We start from the raw sequence: 23,315 nt of genomic DNA on the forward strand, positions 1-23,315 counted from the left end.
CCCTAAGAATTGTGATTTAATATACATTTTCTCATAGCAACTGTGGTGGGGTAATGCATACTTGGTACTGAGTAGAACTTTCTCAACATCAAAACACAAATAGGTTCAACTGCTAATCTTTACTAATAAAAGCAGACCAAACTATAGGGATTACAACCTTAATCGGACAAACAGATGTCATGAGACCAACAAGAGACACAGTACCAAGCTCATATTCCTGGCCACTTAAAATGATAAAAATCTGAATCCATCAGTCACATAAAGATGCACTATATTTACAACAGAACTTCTAAAGTTTTCTATGAGTATCTCATCTGCTAGAAACCCACAATAGGATGTGTTTCTCATGTGGATCTACCTGCCCAACTTTTTCCTTTCCCTAAACCAGTTTGAAATACACTCTTTTCACTGAAAGGAAAGAAAGAAAGATCTCTGTCAATCTAAGCAAACTCCACAAGGCTCACTGTTCATGGGATTTTTCCCACAAACATTTTTGCTTGTTCTCCTGCCAGTGAACCAGTTTCCAAAAAATCTAATCTACTGTAGGCTGCCAGTAACTTCTGCAAAGAAGTACTAAGTATATTCAAAAATTCTTACAGTACAGCTTTTTATCTTCAGAATGCAACCCCTGTTTGTCAGAAAGTTCTCCTCCATTACTGCATCAGGAAATAGCGATTAACAGGAAGCACTGCAAAGTCCTTTCTCAGGCAGTAAGTCTCAGCATGTCTAACATCATTAAAGCATGGAAGAATAATGCAGTTCACAGTACCTACACTACTGCAACTCATTTACTCAGGAGATGGGAGAGGAAAGGAAATGTGCAACTACTTCCCAGTATTATGGGTATGTACCTCTACCTGCTATATAATGTGGACACATTTCATTTCAAAAAATGAATTCCATGTGAAGTGAAACAACTTATGCCTTGGTACGATAAGATGATTATAGTCACAAAGAACGTCATTTTCTGACTGCACAGAATAGCTGAGTTACCAGAATGGATCCAGGTGCATGTGCTTTATGTGCATTTTTTACTGAATTAAACTCCCAGTGGCCCATGAAATTTTAATGCTAATCACCAGGGCTCAACCCAACTGCTTTTCAGGAATCCACATACTGAGGTTTCACAGACCTGTTCCCTAAATATGCCACATGGTACATCCCTTTTCTTAGTAGAATACAGGCGTTTTTTTGTTACTGAGTATTTCTTAACAGAGTTTAGATCAAATTAAGGCCAAATTTCTTCAAAGGAACTAATCCTTCTCGGTGTCTTCATTTTGGAAGGCCAATAATTCATGAAGAACTGATCACCCATCTTCTAAAAATGAGCTCCTTCAACACGTCTCCTGCTGACTGCTCAGAATTGCTAATCATATTTTACTATCTTGATCCATAAAAGTCTAAGTAATGAATCACAGTGAAAAGGAAGTCAAAGGGGATTATGCATGGGGGAGGCTTAGTGCAAAGGCAGACTATAGCTGTATGACTGCATTAGGGACACACTAGCTCTAAGACTCGTCATTGATTTTATCTTATTTAATTGCAGACGCATAATTTTTAGACTAAATGGGCTATACTCTTTGCAGTGTTCACCACTTTAAAACTATGAATTAGAAAGGAGTAAGGATGGAATGTTTCTTAAAGCCTAGGGAAACAAAGGAATGGTTACAACAGCACCTGACCCTTTTAGGGGCTAGAGAAAACAATGGGGGAAAGTTGATCTCTCTAGGCTATTTACACCTCCCCACCCCTCAAGAAAAGAAGCAGAACCCACTTAGAAAACAACATAGACTGAAACAAAGTGTGGTTAGGAACAGGAGAAACTTTAATGAGAGAAGAGAAGGAAGGAGAAGAGCGGAAGGAGGTGGGAAGAGTCTTACAGAAGGGATTCCTGGGAGAAGACAAATGCAGAAGTCCCAAGGGAAAGCAAAAGGAGGAAAAAGAGAAAGGAAAACAAAATGCAGTCAGGGTAAGGGAAGAGGTAAAAAAAAAAAAGAAGCAGGGATGATACATCTCAACACCATTCAAAGAACTGCTGCATCACATTTGAGACTGAGATTAGACACTTTTAAGGAGGCAAAAGTTATGCACTCCTGTCTGTCCCCGAATTTTCTGACAGCCCTAAGCCCAGTATAAAAGTACAGCAGAAGAAACCCTAGAGGAGAAAAGGAGGTAGAGTCACTTTCAAAAATACTCTGTAGGTGCTGTGAAACTGTGCATAAAATTGTTAAACCACTATGAAAGCATGGTAAGTAATACGTATGTTATAGATAAAGCAATAAAACAAACTACGTAACATCCTATGTGTCACCTTTTTATTGTTTTCTTGCTCAGAATCTTCAACAGCCTAAGGGAAAAAAATATATACACATTACCCAAAGAAAAAGCAACAGGAAACACTCACAGTAAGGAAAAAATCCTCAAAAAGTTAATGCATTTAGCAAAAAGTATACCCTTTTTCACCTTCCTGTGTGGCTCATCTGTTCCATACATTTGAAAAAATTTGCACTTTCTTTCAAATCTGGGTACGCAAGATATGAAGTTCAACAGCTAGCTAGCAATTGGAATAGGAGGCAGGATGCCAGATGGTTAAGCCCAAACCAGTGCTATCAACAGATGCTGGGGACAGGAAGTTTCAGAGAAGAATGAAAGAATGACACATCCAGACAACACAAAAGATCATCTGATCTGGATGTGCAAACTGCCCAGGCTCTGAAAACTTAAGGGTTAAGACTGCTTTAAACTGTGCTTTAAATGTCCGCATTTGGAAAAGGCCTATCTCAAGATGTAATTTGCAATGGGACAGTCTGCTGTCTGTCTTCAATTACAAGCTGCCAATAAACGTTGATGTGGCACTGAATGTACATTCATAAAGAATAAGGATGGAGTCACTGATCAGCAAAGCAGCAGAGAAGTTACCCAAGGACACATGCTGATGATGACTGACTAATCTGGGGGAAAAAAAAACCCAAACCCCAAAACACTCAGGTAGTTAAGGACCAAGTGACTTAGCAAGTGAAACCAGCCCTAGAGCAAAGAAGTTAAACAATACTTCAGTGGGAGGATTCATAAAAGTCCTGAAGAAGCAAAGATGTTGACTTCAAGAGATACCAAGAAGGCAGGTCTGATGTCTCGGTGATACTGCTAGAGACATACTGCCAAGGGCAATCTGTGCTATGAAAGATTTTCCATACCTATACTTCTATCTGGAGTGAGATCCAAAGGTAGCCAGGCAGGAGAGAAGAAGTGGCCAAAATACTTGAGTGACAGAGGAGCGTGATCTGATAAGGCACCTTAACACTCACATGTGGGGTTCTTTCTGTAGCAAGCAGCAATAATGCCTTCAGTGCCAAAGCAGGCTTAGTTTTGAATTCCAACATTCTGCACCTAATTACTGTCAAGTAATATTCAAGTTACTGAGTACTGACTGATGAACTGTACTAAATCAGTACCCCACTGCCCCACTGGCAAATGTCCTATTTTGCCTTCATGGCTGTAGGTGGAAGGGAGAAGGTACCCTAAGAGTTAACAATAAAAAATGACCCAGGGAATCCCTATAATGAAGACAGAGGATGCTGCCTTACAAAAAAACATTGTTGAGCGAGGAAGCTGATATTCCACCTCATATTAGGGCTCTGCAACTGAGATGCAAAGTAAATTATCAGAGGCAGGAGCACGAAACTGCTTGATACCTTTAATCAGTATTTTTGATCAAATCCTCCACTTGTATACTGTTTCCCTACATACTGATTCTGTTTCCTCAATGAATTCTCTACCTGAACAATCAGGGAGTATTTTCAGCTACAAAATTTTGTCTTCTCACGAACCTAAAGGATAGGACTCTGGTGAAGATCTCAGGTTTGACTCTTCTGAAAACGTGTGCTGTGATGTTTCCACAAATCAGAGCGTCATTTACACCCACCTCCACAGAAAGCTTCCAAAGAAGTATACATAAGAAGCAATCCCACCTTTTTGACACTGATGGCAACAGCTTCTTTTTGACTGTAATCATCTACAGTAAGGTCACTTCCAAACTTGTACTCTGGATGAGCTTCTTCTTCCTGGTCAGCTGCACAGAAAAGAGAAACGATCAGTGCAAAAACCACAGCAACTGCTGGGTTTGTGTGAAACATGAAACAAATGACAGTTGAATACACAGGTTTGGTTTTGGCTTTTTTTTTAAAACAGAAATAAAATCCAGGTTATTAGATTTCCAAGCATTAGTAATAAATTACAGCTAAGGCCTGAGATTCTTACAGCTTTGACATGGTTAGTAAGAGAAATTTTATTTACTGTATTTTTGAAGGAATCAGTAATTTGCTTAGCAAAAGTGTAAGAAAAACCAATAGGCTTGGGGAAACAACAAGAAATTAAGACAGAGTTCTTTAAATAAAGATGTAAAAAGTTGCTGGTGTCCAGGCTTATGTGCATTGTTAGAGTCTCCTTATGTGCCCCTACTATAGGGAATCATTTTCATTTGCTTTTAAAGTGATTTTCCATTAGAACCTAGTGTACTCAAAGAAGATAAAAAGGCCTCTTACAAACACAAAACCATTAATCACATTATTCTTACGGATTTAGACAATAATTTTAGAAAATACTTATTTGAGCCTCTTGGTAGCCTAGCACATAATTAATAACACAGCACAATAAGAACACTATTAGAAATAAGCATTCCAATGGAAATCAGCCTGCAAAACAATAGAATCTCCTCTGTGCTCACTGATCGCCTGAAGACAGAGATGCCTCTCCAAAAAATTGTTGTACTTCAGTCTTTTTTAGCATTGCAAGGACAGATACCAAGAGTTGGATCACAAAAAGTATCTTTCACGAGGACCTCTACTGACTGCAACAGCAGTGGCTTTGTGCCAGTAAAAAAAAAAAAAAAAAAAAAAAAAGAAAAGAAAACAAAAATCAAGGGGAGGACCAAGGGGTAGGCTAAAGTTGGGAAGTTCAGTATGACATGGGTCACAGGTCAGTACCTTGGTTCAGACACTTGTAGGCAATGCACGATTTAACTCTTCTGAAGGTGGACATTTAAAACAGACAAGGTGAATTATACCCTAGATATGCCTATTTTTCTCTGTTGGCTATAAACACATTCCACATCACTGGCTCAGATCTAGATGTTTACACTGAAGATTTCTGAAGTTTGGCAAGAAAAATCTTATCCTTCATTTTATCCTTATAAAGTATAATGCAATAATCCAATCTGATGTTGACACAAGTATTAAAAATAGTGACAAAATCTGTTTTCAAAGCAAAGATCACAGCATCCCAGACTCTCTCACACACACCCATATACACACAGTGAAAACCGGACTTGGTTGTTGCTCCAGTATGACTTCTGAACAGTTAGTGGAAGTCAAAATTACCACTAGGTACCACCAACTGAGCTCACATTCCTACCGCAGCCTGTCACAGAGCCAGGAGCAGCTGTGGTACGTATCTGAGATGAGATGGTAAGATTGGAGGCCTGTATAAATGGTCCTGTACTAAGCCCAGGCTTACTGCTGCTGCCACAGACCGCGGGCATGTGGGTTAACATGCATACTAGCTGCTCATGCCGGCCTACTGATTTACCACAGGCAACGTTTGAGAGCCCTTCTCTATGAAATCCTCACCACTTTCTATTTCTTCTTCATTATCATCCTCTAGGATATTTACAGGAGCAGCAGTTTCCCCAGCCTCCATCATCTTTTTCAGAGCATCAAGCTGTTCTGTTAATAAGAAAAATCAAAATAAATTAGTCATGACATGAACAGTTTGTAACACGAAGAAATACAAGAGAACAATCATAAATGATTCTCTGATCCCAAGAGCTACTTTTATTTAATGGGTTTTCTAAGTTTTCAGTTAGCAATAAAATTTTACAGAGTAAGAGCATCATTAGATGTACACTGTTGTTAGATCTGAAAAGTGGTCAGTAAGGACTGTCTCCAAAGCTCAATGAAGTTAGGAAAAATATTTCCATAGACTTCAAAGGTCTTTGGAGCAAGCATATTACTTTTCCAAAGAATAAATAAGACAGCTATCTCTTTGGTGCTTGATCTATGCAAATGGAGGCAAAGTGCTTGGATTTTCAGTTGCGTACCCACATGCACTTCAGTTTAACAGTATGAACACAATTATGTATGACTGAAGTCAGTGGAAGGTCTGCATGCTTATCTTTGAATGGAGAAGGACCAGGGTCTATCACTACAGCCATACTGGAAACTAACACAGCAACATTATTATTACTGAAAGAAGATAAATATCAGAACTGGCAACAATAGCAAGAAGAGCAATTTGAAATCCCATTTCATTTTATGTTTATCCTAGAAAAAACACAGCAATGCAAACATACCCGTGTAGGCAGAATTTACAAGAGATTCTATCTGCTTTATATTTTAGCTCAACCAGCAATCTGATAAAAGTCCCAGGATTACATTTCTTGGTCTATCTATGCCTATGCTGCATGCTGATATCAAGGCCTAGACTCTGGCACTCATATGAAACACTAGGGCAAACAAAGTGTCATTTACATATTATTAATATTCTTCCAACACTAGAGTACAAGCAATTTGGAAACTTCTGTAACAAAGTCTATTTGTATCTATCTGGACTTTTGTTTAATTTCATACTTGACAAGCTTTACTTACTTTTTTCTACTTCAGGTTTCAGCCTTTTATTCTTTATGAGAATCTTTCTTTTGAGGTCATTAGGAGAAGGTAAGGCTTTACCTGGATCGAGCTGTAAAATAATTTCAAGAAAAGACTTAATAACAGCTATTTGGCCTCTCTGTATCCCTGTTTGGGATTTTGACTTTAGGACAGCAATGGTAAGGGGCAGTGAACAAGCAGTGCCACCTCAGGCACAACCCTGGGAGGTAGTGTGACTGCAGTTATGTTGTCTCCTCTGCTTCTTCCCTATCCCATGGAAAAGCTGTGCTCAGGTAAACGTTGCTGGCTGAAGCCAGCACATTGGTCTCCAGCCTATTCCATCCTCAGCTGCACTGGTCAAAATGTCTCCCCCTCCTTCCTGCCTAGCAGTGGGCGTGGATGTGACCTGCAACTCTTCATCAGAGGACTTCCTACTTTCCCTCTCTCCCTGTGGTTCACACACAGTCCAAGTCACAGTTTAGCCCATTACCATTTGATCTCTAAATAAGTCACCTTTCATGGTCCCTTCAAGCTGTAATAATGCCAGTGAGGCAGCCCACACATACTGACAGAGTAGAAATGGGCTGGCACCGGTGAACGGACAGCTACCCAGCCCTTAGCTAGGTAATGAGGATTATTTTTGCCAGTAGGGCTAGCTACAGGGCCACATCTTCAGTATTTGTGAAAGACAAATGGCAAGTTTCACATACACAAGGAAGTACTACGAAAAGGTTTGTTTCAATTTGGGGAAGGAGAAGAAATATTATTGAGGAAAAAGTACAAAATCCTCTGATTTAAGTCCCATCACGTCATGGAGGCTAAGAAGCAGAGATTTGGGTATGGTAATTAGCACCCTCTCCACCTCAGGCTTGCTAAGAATTTTATGCAGGGAGTTACTGGTATAATGGACTGTGGTTTCCAGTGAATCGTAAGTGATACAGGAGATATTTCCGGGACTAGTAAAAATTCTTAGAAGTAATATTCAGATATTCTTATCCTTAAATCCAACTCTGAGCTATGCAGAAGCAGCATTCTAGATGAAGAAAAGAAAAGAACAAAGCACCACGACTCAAAAGGAAATAAAAGCAGCAGAGGGGACAAATAACAACCCAGCAAAAAACCACACCAAATCAACCCAACCCAACCTCACAAGAATTGGTGCAAACCTCCTTGCAGGAGGGTAATGATTATCCCCAACCACCAGGCTAGCTCCGTCATGGGAGTTTCAGCATGTTGGATGAAGAGAAAACACAACTGTTCCTGAGAGTGCTTGGGTTGTAATTCCACTAGATGTCAGTGCCGTAGAGCTCATTTATCTCCAGGCTTCCAGGATACCAGTCTGCATCCCCAAGCACAGGGCATAGCTGGATGCCCATTTGAACAAATATTTGCTTTTACTTAAAAAAAATCTGCTTCAGCCAGTGCCATGTCTCTCTTAAGTCTGCCCTCCTCAGTCAGTCAAGGTATCAGAAACCAAGCACTGAGAAAATACACGTTTCAAGCTCCTCCTGCCATCTCTGCAACATTTGCTTTGTGAGCAGCTGGGGACTGAATCCACCCATGAAGAGGAATGGACACAAAATGCAGAAAGCTCAGTAGTGCTACAGAGCACAGGCAGCTGAGGCTTAATACTGGGCCCTGAGGGAGCAGCATGGCAGCCTTTGGCCACCTCTATTTTGGGCTTTCCTGAAAGCTGCTGGAAGCTGTCACTTGTGAGGAATGTGGCAAGGTGCTACATACATTACAGGGGGACACTACAGATTTAGTTCTCTGGGATGCACTTTTCAGGGCAACAACCTGATATTCACCGAGCCTTCTGCGTTGCTGTCCCTGCACCATGCAAGGAAAGCCAAGAAAAGCACAGCTCTAGGGATGATAATGCCAGGGGCCCCCTTTGCAGGGTTCACATAGACAGGAGCTGAAAGGTAAGGCAGAGTCCTCTTTGCTGTGGTCACCCACAGCACTAAAGAGCATCTGCAGGTTTTGGGTGGCTGCTGGCAGACAGTGAACACACTGCTCAGGACAGTAAGGAAGGCCTGGAGGAGTAGCTGCAAGCACTGGGTAACAGGCTATTAAAGTCTCAAATACTGTGTTTGTGAAGGAGTGGCTGTTATTATCTCCTGCCATGCAGGAGAGTGAAGTGCATGCAGATTACAGTGCACTTGATAGCCCAAATGAGACTGCAGGGAACTCTTTGTGCTTAATTTAATTCTTAATGCAGTAGTGGGGGCCACCTAGACTGCAGGACCTGATCTGGAGCATGAAGCATGCAAAGGGCAGCTGAAAGAAGACGTTTCCTCAGCTGAGACCGTGCAATTAATAATTAATTGGTTTTCAACAGTGACTGGCAATTCCAGAGTTATGTATGACCTGCAAATACAATGTATGTGGTGTATTTTATGTAGGTGCTGATATTACGTCACACATCAAGGGGATGGATTTCCCCAGGCTGCTTGCCAGAGCCCTGTACAGAAGAGATTAAACAAATCAGATAAGGACAAGTTGGTACGAAAAAGCATAGACACCCAAAATCACTAGTCATTTTTGAAAGCAGAGGACTGGCAGTGAACAGCACTATAGATTATATGAACCCAGTTTATCATCTCTATTAAATACAGCTAATATAAAAAATGTAACATACTGGATGTGTTTCTAGAGGCTGCTTCAACAGGAGATCTCCAAAAAGATCTTCACAGTATTTTGACATCTTGTACTGTTGATATTTGCTGGAAAAGATGATGTTGGTTAATTTTTAAATATAAAAAAAGAATTCACTATTACTCAGCAAAACAGAATAATACTAAGTAATCTAGAAATCCCAAATTATATACTGCCCACTTTCTCTCAGCTGAGAAGTACTACTTTTACTGTAATTAAACTGTCAGTACAAGTCTATTATCTGACAGATGAATTTAGTAAAACCAAAAATGTAGATTAACTGAATCCCACAAAACTAATGGAACATCCACATATATTTCACAGCTGTACCACAGATAAAAATAATGCCATTATTAAGCTAGATAAAGATTGACTAGTATATTAAAGTACAGTCTCTTTCAAGTGACATTCAGTATACCTGCATATCCCCACAGCGTTTTCAAGTACACTCAAATTATAGAATGTTTGAGCTGTATCATCCCTCTCATACACTGCACCATAAAAAAAAAAAAAATACGCACTATATACCTGCAGTGATTTTCAAATGAAAGAATGACAGGATACTCTGATGTAACAAATGCTGTTTCCTTAATGGCTTGAATTACATCCTTTAAAATGCAATAACAGGATTAAAATTAGAACAGATCAAATTACCATCATAATGAAAGAGATTTTTTTGTTCTCCACCCCACCCTGAGAAACACAGAGCTGAGTCTCACATGTGCCAAGTGAAGGCAGAACTAGAACAAACTGTATGCTCATTCTTCTCTGTTTCCCCGCAACAACCCGGACTCAGCACCCATCAGGTGCCCCACTGCACCTGCAGCAGTGATGGCAGCTTCACCCAGAACCCATCAACACTACCCCTGGATCTGCTGCCGTCTTCTCTTGCCAGGGAGAATTTCTACTCCCACATCAACTCCTGCATCTTCAGCATGTTTCCACAGCTAAGGAACTTCTTAGACAATGGAGAAGATATTTATTCTGTGGTGCAAGAGCCACAGGATGTGAAAATATGGGGCAAAAGAAGCAAGCCTGCTTCCTGCAGTTTCTGTGGAAAGGCAGACATAGCACGGGGGCGTATGATGCGAGTCAGAAACGAGCCTGGGGACAAGAAACTGTGCCTATGCAATTTGTTGGTCTGTCACAAGGAAGCAGCGCGTGGGTGCTGAGGAGGGGAGGGTGCCCTGCATAGATTCTTTTCTGGGGTTCTACTGGGGCTTACTACCAGGTGTAGAGGCCAGGCATTTACCTTGAAAAGAATATCTGTACACATTGCTTTTCCATGCGTTATTATTGGTTCTTGATCTTCACCTTTGCCATCCCAACAGTCCAGCTCAACACACCTAAAGACCCCAGAAAAATGATGTCAGCTTCCTTAGTGTTTCAGTACAGGCGAGCTACTCGGGACAAGTTCTGAGCAGTGATGTTCAGAGAAGTAACAAAGCAGTTCTGGGCATTACACAATTCCTTTTAAGCTGCACACGTGTAATTTTAGACTGCTTTTATAATCTTGGGTATATTACTTCAAATATACTATGCGTGGGTCAATATATTTACACCTGAAGAATAACATTTTTAGCACTATAACACTTCTCTAAGTTATTCTATTACTCAGTTAACTGTGACACATTCCAGTACGTTAAGAAATTAAGCAGGAAATCATAAACTGATTCTCATTTACGTATAAACTTCTTAATTACAAAGCAGAAAGTCCTCTGAAATTTTTCAGTTGCCATTTTGAGACCAAACTTCTGTTATCTTTCTCACAACCTGTCTCCTGACATCAATTTCTACCTTCCACTGCTTTTCAGTGGTTTTTGTGAGAAAAACAGAATCTTAAATATGCACGTTTTTATTTATGACACTAATATATTTATACATTCAATTATGCAATATACTACCACCAAGGTATATTATGTAGGTTTAAAGTATTAGATCCACAAATATTAAAGGCTGTTATCTCCTGCTTCCAACCTGCATCCAGCCAAAAGCACTTGTCTGTACATCTCCACTGAAGACTTGCCACCAAACTGCCTGCCTGTTAAATATGTATTGTGAGAGGAACTGATGAAATAATGAGCCAAAGGATGGTCCATTTCTTGGTATAATTCCAAACGGTCTAGGAAAACTGGGGCATTTTCATCTGACATCAAGTATCTGCAAAACCCATCGCTTGATATGACACCTAGAAGGAAGAAGAAAGCATGGCAAATTACTACTAGAAGTTTATAGTGGGCAGGAATCAAACTGTCTCATGGAGCAGGAACCCTAGCACAAAAGCTATGTTTACACAGCCTTCTGCAAGCAAACAGAAGCTCTCCCCTTCCAGTGCTCCAAGCTGACCAGCAACTGTGTCCCTGGTGCAAAATCTGCCACTGTGTTCCCAGATAACAAAAGAAAAAAACCAGATGCCCACCTAGCTCAATATTCTATGTCCAGCACTCACCATAGTAGACCTAAGGCATCAAGAGGATGTGACAAAGGCAAATAAGTAGTGACATCTCCTCAGAACACTCCAAACAATTCTGAGCTCTGGGACCTTGTGAGATTGCATGTACCAGTCTTCTATGGTACTTTTCTCCCCTCTTTCACATTTAGTCCTGCTCTGACTGTGCCAGATCGCTGTTAATTAGCTTGCCACATGTGCAGAGACTGTTCTCCACTGACAAAAACAAGTGGAGGTGTACCTGAAAACGTTTGCACGTGTTCATTCGCAAAGCATTAGGAAAATCTAAGATACCTTCAAGTTTACTGTCTGAAATACAGGTTTATTCCTTTCTAATGAACAGCAAGCCATTTTCTACAATGAACATGTGACATACAGCAATTCAGAGGACAGAATTCCTAACACTCTTCTATTTCTCTGCTGTTATATGCTTGATAAACTATAAAAAATATAAATCAAGGGATAAATTTTAATGAAAACAAGCTAAGAATAACCAGTACTGCAATATCAGTTTCAAGGTGGCCAAGAGACTGAAAAATGATCTGAGGTAGGGAAGGAGGGATTACTCACAAGGAGTCATTGCAGAGAACAGTTATCCAGCACTAATTTGGAGACTGCTTTCCCTAAAGCCATGTATGAACACCCAGCTATTGTAAAGGCACAGGTTGCAGCAGTCCTATTTTTATTTTGTTTAAGACAACCTTTCACTTATACAGAGAACTCCAGTAATCCCGCTTTTCATTCTGCTCCTAGCTTTCTGAAAAAATCCTCTACTGGAGCTTAAATTTTTTGTGCTCGGTGTCAGCCAGAGGTCAACTGTTCTGGAACGTCTTATTCAAATCCTCTCAGCTGATTCTGACTTTTGGAAGAAGGGGGAAAAAAGGGAGGCAAAATGGAATTTTCAACTTCAAGAATGTTTTCATTTTGTTGATCACTGAAAACTTAAAAGCAGCAGCACAAGATATCTCAGATGATATGCACTTCTAGTGCATCATCTAGTGGAAAAACATCACAGCTGAGCAGGCGTTCTAGACGAACAATGTCTTGAGACTTGAGTAACATAACAGAGCTCTATGTGCTCAGCAGACTGGCCTTTGTATTTTTGACGTGCACTGACCAGGTGGAAGAATTTGCTTTTGTAGTGCTCCTGAGCAGACTCCGGTTACTAAACTGCACAGCATTAACTTGTTCAGCTTTACTTACTCTTTCTGTTACTGAAATGTAACTGAGGAAGAGTCATTTGCTTATTGCAACTACCTTGTTGTACATTAGCCTTGTTTCTTAAACTACATGATTTACCAAAAAAAGGTGTTGAGCTTAATTGTTTTGCTCAACAGCAAAGTTACATCTAAGAAGGGAAAAGAGACTGCAGAACAACCACTGAGATAAATTCTTGCCTTGCTGAAATAAATTCTTGCCTTCTTTACATGCTAAGGTTCAACATGTTCAACATGTTATTATATGAAATCATCTCCCTATCCTACTGATTTCATTGGGATAAAATCCGCATCAGCAAATATGATCAATGGAGGAACACTGTAAGAGGACACTGCTGCTGTTCTGTTGTTACTCTCCATAATCCTAGCCCTGCAGCAGGTTTACTACATTTATTTAAAACCTGTTAGAAATATAAATCAAAGAAAGAAGCTAAATAATTAGCCAAGATTCAATTATTGCCTAAAAGAATAAGCCAATATCATTCCCTTGCTACAGCTTGGTGCTTGCAAAATCCTCTTCTTTGTGAATTACTGAACATTGTTTTCCAGTTCTAGATTAATTTCCACCTTCATAAAACATATTTTTACATCTTCCTTCCTAAACAGGTGGCAGCTATATTAGTACACCTTCCTCATTTTGGAAAATACGTAAAATACACTGGCATCAAAAGGAATCGCAGATGAGTGCCTTTAAAAAAAATAAGCAATTCCGAGGACAGAATTTGTAACAGTTCTTCTATTTCTCTTCTGTTATACGCTGCATAAACTATAAAAAATACAAATCAAGGGACAAATTTTAATGAAAACAAGCTAAGAATAACCAGTACTGCAATATCAGTTTCAAGGTGGCCAAGAGACTGAAAAATAAGGACTGTAAGCTCCCTTTTAAAAGCTTGGATGCTTCAGAACCAACTCCCCAAAATGCCCAAAACCAGTGAATACTGAATTTCCTCCCACATTTACCTTTACTCTTCAAGTCTTCATCTGGCTCATACGTCTCAATTATCTGCATTGCTCTTTTTGTGTCATAAAAGGGAAATAAAATTTCATTGAGCCGAGGATCTCGTTGATGCTAAGGTTAGAAAACAACGGAATTCAGCAAAACAATATAGTGCATGGCTATCATCCAAGAGCATTTCATTACTGCAGATGAGAAAGAAAGAAGTGGACATTTAAAAAAAAAAAAGAGCCCTAAAACTTACAGAATATTCAACAATAACTTTAGCTTTAGACAGAAAATGAACCTTATCTTTCATAAGAAACCTAGGCAGTTTGATTATAAAAATATTTAAAAAAAAAAAATCCAGTGCAATCGTATAACTGGTCTTACTCTTGCTTGTTCATGAAAATAAGGACTGCACGTGGTATACGCGCAAATGAAATGTTGAAGATAAATAGCTAGGTCTCTCTTCTTTGTAACTTCTCTCTCCTCCTAATCTTTTTTGTAGGGCATGTAAACTGACAGGCTTGACTGATGGCACTGTAATCACCTCTGCAAAAATGCATGTCTTCAGCAATATCTACGGCTAAAGTCAAGATTAGAAGTAAAATAAAGCTATACTATAAATACAGAATTTGAAACCTGAGTCTAGAAATATGCAACTACTGATGGTTATTTGTGAATCGTGGAAACATTGTGTTATTAACTATTCAAAAAACAGCATAGGTTCTTAGAAGAAATATGTACAACTTAAAAGAGCTTCATAGTATCATCTCTTCAATTCACAGTAATTTACAATATTAGGATTTCATCATATATGTAATATTTAGATACAATTTAGCAGTGATTTCTAATACACTACTAAACCTCAGAATTTTTAAGTTTTCACTTAATAGTGTGCTACATAACTTTTGTTTTTCTCCATGCTGGATTACAGCTGCACACTGTGTGCCTGATTCTCCATTAAAAGAAAATTAAAACCAGAATTGAACGGAGTAGTGGCATGTAAGCAGATGCAATAAAACAAAGAAATAAATATGACTGTGAAAACACTCTTTTACCCCATTAGGTGCACAGTTTTCAAGCTTTAGTTTAAGCAGAATTCAGAAATGTAACAGGCCACCCCCATACTGGTGATCAATAATTTGGAGTGGACAGGTTGGTGTTGATATGGCTTGGCACAGCACTGTCAGCATTTGCTGTAATTCCTTATGTGTAAACTTTTTGACATTTTTTCATGAAAAAAAGCAATATCCAATCAAAAATAAGCACTCGATCTCTTTTCTTACAATCAACACATTGGTGCATGTGCTTGATTAATTCCAAGAAATTACAACCAATGCCAATTTAATCATGCAATTAAGGAGGGATCTTTCAAGTAATGCTACTGACAGTCTGCTAAAATACAGCAGTTTCATTCACCACAGATCGGCTGACTGGATATCTAAGTAAAACTCGGATGAAATATGATATGAGAGCAGATTGATGCAGGACATAACTTGCTAAGCAGCACATAACAGCAACACAACACTGGCATGCAACAGCACAGTCTACTGTGACAAATGACAAGCTTTATACCATTAGCGACAATACAAGACTTCAAAAAAAAAATCGTAAGAAATAGTAGGGAAGGTTCTTAACTCAAGAAAAGTGCTCTTCCCCACTCTCTTTCTTCTACAGTTAGTCATAAGCAACAGAAGAAAATAAATGGGATAAAGCAAAAGGTCTCTTGAGAAAGAGTCCCAGAGTTATCGGAAGGAGCTAAGAGCAAAATATCCTTCTTGTAGTATGATCATTGCTCATTATCAATTTTCCATTTGAAAAAAAGCATGTCTTTATGTTTACTTAGTTTAAAAAATAAAGCAAAATTGACAACTGATGAATTTTTACTTAAAAAAAGGAAGAATGCTTACTAGTGTCTCCTGGGGAAACGTGCTGCACTACTGAGCTTGGTGGCACAGGAAAGTTGTAACACAAAAGCTGACCAAAACTAAAAGCATGAAGTTTCATCTAGAAAGACAACATGCCCCAGGACTAACTGTGTATGTCCAACAAAGTTACATTTGATTGTTTTAGTTATCATATTAGACAGGACACCCTTACACTAGTCATTCTTAACCATGAGGTTACCATTCTTAACTATGAGGGTGAACCATCTAAAAGCATGGGGAGAAAGAATGCCTGTATGGTTCTGCAAAGAGAGAAAGATCATTTAGTCTCCCCAACCTGGCCTCCAGCCTCCTCTTTGAGTGGATACAAACTGAGATACACAGCAGCTAATGATGTGCCGGAACCAATTTTGCCTCTTGAATTTGTCCTGTGCAGCGGTAAGAAGGGTGTCCTTTAGTGGAGATGAAAAACAGAGGGAGATAGAAAGAGCAAGCGAGCGAGTGGGAAGGAGGGAGGAAGAGTAAGCAAGCGAGTGGAAGGGAGGAAGAGCAAGGAAGTGGGAAAGGGGAGAGGGACAGTGGGAAAGAGGGAGATAGAAAAGGATCTCCTCATACCTCCTTCCCAGGAGAAAGGATTAGTCCTGGCCAGGACTACCAAATTTCCATTTTAACAGTTACTTGGCTTATTAATGTATTGCTGCAAACGAATGTCAGCAGCAAATCTCAAGAGTAGTGATTTCAGTTCTTTTTCTACTATATTTTCTTTTTTCAAAATTCGACTTTAAAAAAAAAGAAGACCTAGACAAAATACTCGGTTCCTGACTATAATTAAATTTCTAAAAACTTCCCAGCAGCTTTAATACTGATACACAATTAAATCAGCTGTCAGCCAGCAGCAGTTAAAAGCCAAATAGAGACAGCAGTTTGGAAAAAAAACAGGAAAGCAGCTCACTCTCCACTCATACCCAGTAACGTAGCCTCATGCTCCTTTAAAAATCCCTAACACTTAGAGCTTCTGCAGCATGTCTTGGAGGTTACCGAATTCAAAATAACTTAGGCTAAAGACTCTCACGAAGAATTGCTCTGCCAAGTAACTCCCCTCTCCTATATAATCATAATAATCTTTTAATATTTTCCAGCATTAAACACTACTGCTAATTGCCATGTTAGCCAGCTGTCAAAGGGATAGAAATGCTCACTTCAGGAGGGAGATTCTGGGTCATTTAGTGCCTTTCAAATCATGACCAAAACTTTAAATACTATTTGGAGACCAAAAGACCTCCAGCACAGAGCCAAAGGCATTAGATTCAGTCATCAGAATGACTGTCCTACTTTATGAAACCACTTGCCTAATTTTTCCCAGCTCTGGTCACCAACTAAAGGGACAACTAGAAGATTTCCAATTGCAAAGTGTGTTGCAACAATAAGAATGCAGCCAACAAGATGCATCTTTCTCCAATACTGCCCATAAAATAAGGCTTCTAATTCTGTAAAAAGAACTGCTAAAACAATGCAAAATTGAGTGCACAACAATTCAATTTGAATTTTTTAACCAGTTACTGGAGATAGTCAGGAAGTTCTTACAATTGCTAGCAGCTTTTCTTCAGAAGTTTGGGCTTCAAGGAAGCACACTTTAAACTAAAACAATTACAGAGAACGATTTTAAAATTATGATAAAACAGTAATTTACTGAAAAATGAGGATTAACACTAAAAAAAAAAAAACCCAGAAGCTAATCTGGTTCAAGGTGTGGACAGGGCTGTGTGCTTCAAGCAGTGAAGTGTATCTATCACTATAAGTGTATTTGGGGGCTGAGGTACTTTAGGGGGATAATTTATAATTTAAATCACAACGTTATACTTTCTCTCTTCAATGCAGAAGCAAAAATGACATGCCTTAGCTATGACCCCAGTCCTGCAAACGTTTAGACACTGAACTTTGTAAATAGCTGTCACAAAAGAATATCTCACAGTAGTAAGATTATTAGCAAATTGGAGCACATGCTTAGAGAGAACTATGTGTATATGAACTAAGGCCCCAAGTATGTAACCAGTAGTCCTGAAGCTGTTAATCTTCTCACTATCTTTTCTTTTTGAATACTCTTTCTACATGTAATTCAGGTTTGGTGAAGAGTAAGGCATGCATTCCCTACTGAAAAAGAAAATTATATTCTAAATTTGATATATGGGGAACTTACTGCTTGAATCTTCATATAACAGTATCAGATATATAAATAAATATAGGTAAAAAATATAAAATAGATTTATAACTGGTAAAATAAGTTTAGATGGAGAGATTTTTGGTAATGCACCCAGTCCCTAAAAGATCATGCAGAGAGGTAAAGCAGCTATCCATGTTCCAGATGACAAGAATCTAATGGTACAAAACAAGGTAGAATGTGCCTATTTTCCACGTGTATGTTCTTGTCAGAGCAACATAGTGCATTTACTGTTGCAGTTCTGAATGAGTCAGTCTTCTATAACGTACTGTGCTTTAGGAATAGGAAAAAACCCAACCCCACACGGTTTACTGAATGATTTCAGACACTTATAATATTTTTAAGAAATACTAAATACTCTTGCCAACGACTGTGCTCTGGAAATACAGCAATAAAAATATTTCCTCTTACTCTGCACACATAGTATTTTAAAAATCATATACAAACTCTTATAATATCCTCTTAGCTCTTAGATTTGTAATAGATTGAAATAATACTGTCGAGAAGAATCAACCCCCTGTTTCTAAAAGCCTACTTCATTTTTTCTATTATTCAGAAGGATTAGCAGATATATTTAGCTGTGGCCTACAGGTGAAGTAATTGCTTATAATAAAATACTGGGTGTATTTTAGTTGAAACTGCACTGAATGTAACAGTATAAAATGTATAAAACATACATAACACACAACATAACACAACAGCAAGTAATCAACAGATGCAATCTGCAAAGCCAACATGTAGAAAGCACAACAACATACAAGGTTGGAGCTGATTTTTGCACCTGGATGTTACCATAATGGAAAGATCAGCGGATCAAAAGCATAGCAATAATGGCACGATTCATGCAATGGGAAGGTTGGAAGAAGCAAGCCACTGCAGACAGACTTGTATGGTAGTTAATGTATGAAAAAGCTTACTTCATTTAGAAAGCTCACTAATTGGTCTACCGTTAAATAATCAGTTTTGTCTCCATTGCTGAAAAGAAATTTATTAGAGAATGTAAGTTTTCATATACGATGCTACAGTAGGTATGATTTACATGTTGACATTGTTGATACTTTTAAAACCACCTACTTTTCTACCTGAAGTAGCTCTATAATCTCAAAATGAACAGTCACAGAAAACATACTAACTGTCTATGCTTGGCACAGTATTATCTCCCACACTATAACTTAACAAACATTACTTCATAAAACAACATGTAAGTCCTCCAGCTGAGAATAAATTGAGTGAAGAAACTTTTTAAACTTAATTTCTTATTAGATTTAATTAGTTCACATACTGTGTTAATCACCTAAAGGAGCAAGTTAAAATTACAGTGGTTAGTAAAGCCAATGCAAAAAAAAAAAAAGTTCCAGGTGCTTCCTCTAACTCATGTAAAAGTTGCTCTAAAATACAGAATAACTTTTACATTAACAATCTGAGAGGAAAGGAAGGGGAAAAACATAGACTTGAGTTTGTCTTAAAATGCTGCTGATGCTACTCAGATTCAAGGTTAGATAATCTTTACAGTGTTCTGTCACTATTAGATATGGACTAAAAATACAGCAAAATGAGTTTAAAGCAAGATTGTATTACATTTGAACTTACATCTTCTTAAAGAGGTCCTCTATGTCAGTTCGGGGACATATCTTTTGGGTGAGCTCATAAAATTTCTCGTAAGTAAATGCTGCAGGCTCAATTTCATCATTCTGCAACAAAACGCAAAGGTGCATTTATCCAGCAAAAGAGAGCTTATATGCTCTTTTCCCAAGAGTGTAACTGAGAACTGTTTTAGCTCTTTACCTAGTATACGCTTACCTAGTTTCTTTCGTATTTTCTGAAAACAGTTCTTAATTCATCTTTATCATAGATCTGTTTGATGTGCTTACCTCACAGTAACATTAACTCTACATAAACACAGAACTGGAAAAGTGTCTTTATTTTTCTTCTGAAGCTTGAAAAAAACGAAAAAGTCCAAAATACCGTACAAACTTCAGAATATTTATACTGAAGCCAAGGAACATTGAGAAAAAGTCCCAGGTTTGATGCAATGGTTTTAAAAAGCAAAGCAGCTCTCTTACAGGGGCATGTAAAACTTCCATGAGGGAGAGAACACATGGGTAACACATGCAGTATCATGTCCTCCTCTGAACAAGATGAGAAGTGCAGCAGTGAAGAAAAATTTCATCTCAGGTGCCAGGCACCACTATGGCTGGGGATTCATGTCTTTCTACAGCCCCTCTCCCTGGCTGGAGACAGCAAGCTGCAGAGCCTGCAAGGCTGCCCCTCACCAGGCGCTTGCTGCAGTCAGGCCAAGAACCAAGGGCTGGAGTCTCCAGAACAAAAGAAGGGAGACTGGGCAGGGAGGAAAGCCGAAAAAACTAGCTGCAACTGTAACCAGCTGTCACCTCTCTGGGGCTGCTGGCAGGGGTTCCCGCGGCGAGTGGGACAGAGCTGGACAGCAGTTCTCCAACGGAGGGAGCAAAGAGCAGGAGGAGTCCAAGAAATGCAACTGAGAGGACGGCATGCAACAAAAAAAGTATTATGTGCTTATTCTGTGCTCATGTACTTTGTATAAATGAAGGAGAGGTGGTCTGTTAAAGAAAAGAAGGGAAGCCTCATCTAAGACATTTAAGGACCACTATGTCACACAGATTTAATTACATTTTGGCTTTAGTAAACAACCTACAGTGATTAATAAGTTACTCATGAACAATAGGCATGTTTTTATGTGATGCAAATGACTTAGATCACAGCTACAAATGTGAATGATTCATCAATTTATTAATATACAAAAATGTTATTCAAAACCACTAAATACCTTTCCACTGGGAAGACCTAATTCCTTAAGTGCCTGAAAGATCACTTTTTCTGTTTTACCTGATGCAAAGGTTCTGGTAATGCTAAAACAAAAAAGAGGGGGGAAAAAAAAAAAGGAGAAATGTTAGTCACTTTTGAAACAATCAGTTCTCCCTGTCTTGCTTTTACTGCCAACATTTTCCTCTGGCTTCAATGGATGAATGTAAGCATCTTCAAAGTAATAGTGCAGTTGAAAAAGTGTTCTAAGCTTCATAGAGCAGCAGTGCTCTGCCTGCAAGCTATCCATTAGAAAATATATCAAAATAATGGACTGCAAAAAGAAAAGAGGGTTTTTTTCCAACATACTGGGATACAGAGTCATGCAAAGCATTATTCTGTTGGCTCTTTTAAACTCTATGCATAGATAAATGACTGTGTTTTAAAAGTAGCAGATTCTACATGTGAGGAGACTCATGTCTCCAGCCGTTCCTGGTTGTGGTGACTTCCCTTCCTTTCCAAGCATTAACCTATGCCTCCCAGGTCACTCATAAGGTAGGCATGAGCCATTTCCAATGGCAGCTTCCTTCCTCTTTCCTTTTCAAGCAGTTGCTGCTAGCAAGAGACTCCCATGTGCATGTCGAACGTCATTCCCTGCTCCTTCACGAGCTGCAGTGCTCATCCTCCCTTTGAATGCTCCCTCCCCTTCTGAATATCCCTGTTCTAGACATACTATGCACAACTCATTTAAGCAGGTCTCAGCTACCACTCAAATATTTCCACCAAGCTGATTCCACAAAACAGGGGTGATTTCACCATGCATGAGACTGATGAACTGGTTTCACTTGAAATTAAATAAAACCAATTAAAGCTTAGCTATTTGGTATGATTAATGTGAAAGTCTTTGGTCTATTTCTGTTTCCATCTGAGATGCGTTTGAATAACCTTTAACTCTGGAAAAGTAGATCCAAACTTGACAGTTCTCCTTCCCTCTGTTTAGGGCCTGAGGTAAAATGATGTGTCCCACAACCCCTTGACTTTGGTGTCTCAACCTGGAGAGAAAAACTGAAGTCTGTATCCAATATCTATTTCTAATGCTAACAAAAGCTGTACATTGGGAAAGACTCTATAGTTGCCTGATATGAAAATGTTGCTTTTTATCATCAAGTGAGACAAACATCTGCTGAGAATTTTGTTAATCTCATGCATACTAAATAATTTCAGATGGTGAAAGATGTGAAACAAACTGTTGCTGTTATTTGTTGCCATAGCAATTCACAGTTGTTTTACTCTCCAAAACACTCTGAACCACCTATGCAAATATTTTCATAGTAATAATTAAGATCAGGAAGTGAAAGATCTAAATGGTAAAATAATATTTTAACCAGTCTTGGCCAATTTTTTTTTTTTTTACTGGGTTCTTACAACAGTTAGATTTCTATGTCCCTATTTAGGCAACTAAACAAGTTATTTGATTTTCCAAAGCTGATAAGTACTGAGATGTTTTCACTAAAATATAGGCTGCGTTTAACTTTAGGCACTTGTTTCTTAAAAAATCTCAGGCGTCTATTTTTCTACTAATTCTAAAGCGCAGAATAATGTTAGCTCTACAATTTACAACCTACCTCCAGCCCTGTAAAAAATTCTGTTTGTTCTAATGAATTGGGCCCCGATAATAAATGTCATGTAAAATGTGTAATATTGGCATAAGTAATTAATCAGAAACCGTGAGCCAAGATTCCATGGCTGCAGGGAACTTATTTTCATGCCAAACTACTTTTTATTTCACCAAAGATGACAGCAAATATAGCAGTAATTTGTAATGAGAGCAACAGTCTAGAAAAGATCGCATGAATCAAAAAAGATTGTAAAAATACAGCATGACACTTTCATTTTGCTAAGGATATTGTAAATAAAACTACTTTTTTTTTATCAGAGGAGACCTCATCCTAGCAGATTTACATTCATCTTGTACGCCTTGGAAGAAAATTGGGCTACTTCAGATGCAGGCAATTTACTGGTCAACAGATAACTACCGGTGTTTACTCCTCACGTTGTACAGTGGTTTGGGGCTTTTTATGGTAACATGTCAATGTACTTCCTCATAAATATTTAAAATACTTCCCAAATCTGGGACTGAGGGGTATGACTCTATCATGCTTGTTGATGGATTAAATGACTTGGTTACTTCACAGCTTCACCACTTTCCAAACATTACTTCAAAAATCAAGCCAACACATAAACTGTTCAAATTAATTTTTTATTATGGCTCCACTGAATTTATCAATTGAGCTAGAACTGGAAATACCACTGCCTACAAGAAATTATCTAAAACTATGATTTCCAACCATCATCTAAGTATTGAAACAGATTTCTTCTAGGCACTCTGGAGTAATTGATATAAAACATATTTACTAAAAAAGTGTAATTTCAAATTAACTTAATTAAATTACTGTAAAACAGATTTAAGTCTCATTTGTCATGGTTTAGCTTTTTCTTATGTTTTCATAGTTAGAAGCTAAATT

The 23,315-nt window shown here is 38.6% G+C and overlaps 1 protein-coding gene across 4 annotated transcripts in view; it reads right to left on the reverse strand.

Annotated features, from left to right (window-relative positions):
* PLCB4 (phospholipase C beta 4) overlaps positions 1–23,315 on the reverse strand; it is a 130,015-nt gene that overhangs the window by 49,421 nt on the left and 57,279 nt on the right. For 2 of the 4 annotated variants that reach the window (XM_009810153.2, XM_009810155.2), the window contains 12 exons: positions 20,816–20,897; positions 19,603–19,703; positions 18,930–18,987; positions 13,929–14,037; positions 11,277–11,487; positions 10,552–10,645; positions 9,828–9,907; positions 9,283–9,367; positions 6,642–6,732; positions 5,625–5,720; positions 3,969–4,069; positions 2,312–2,347 (listed from right to left, as the gene is read on the reverse strand). In XM_009810153.2, the coding sequence (XP_009808455.1) occupies positions 2,312–2,347; positions 3,969–4,069; positions 5,625–5,720; positions 6,642–6,732; positions 9,283–9,367; positions 9,828–9,907; positions 10,552–10,645; positions 11,277–11,487; positions 13,929–14,037; positions 18,930–18,987; positions 19,603–19,703; positions 20,816–20,897 (1,144 nt within the window). The remainder of the gene's footprint in view (positions 1–2,311; positions 2,348–3,968; positions 4,070–5,624; positions 5,721–6,641; positions 6,733–9,282; positions 9,368–9,827; positions 9,908–10,551; positions 10,646–11,276; positions 11,488–13,928; positions 14,038–18,929; positions 18,988–19,602; positions 19,704–20,815; positions 20,898–23,315) is intronic. The other 2 variants (XM_009810156.2, XM_009810154.2) reach the window with 1 other exon arrangement.

This window comes from Gavia stellata, chromosome 23, assembly GCF_030936135.1.
Source record: "Gavia stellata isolate bGavSte3 chromosome 23, bGavSte3.hap2, whole genome shotgun sequence".
In the NCBI taxonomy this organism is placed as follows: Eukaryota; Metazoa; Chordata; class Aves; order Gaviiformes; family Gaviidae; genus Gavia; species Gavia stellata.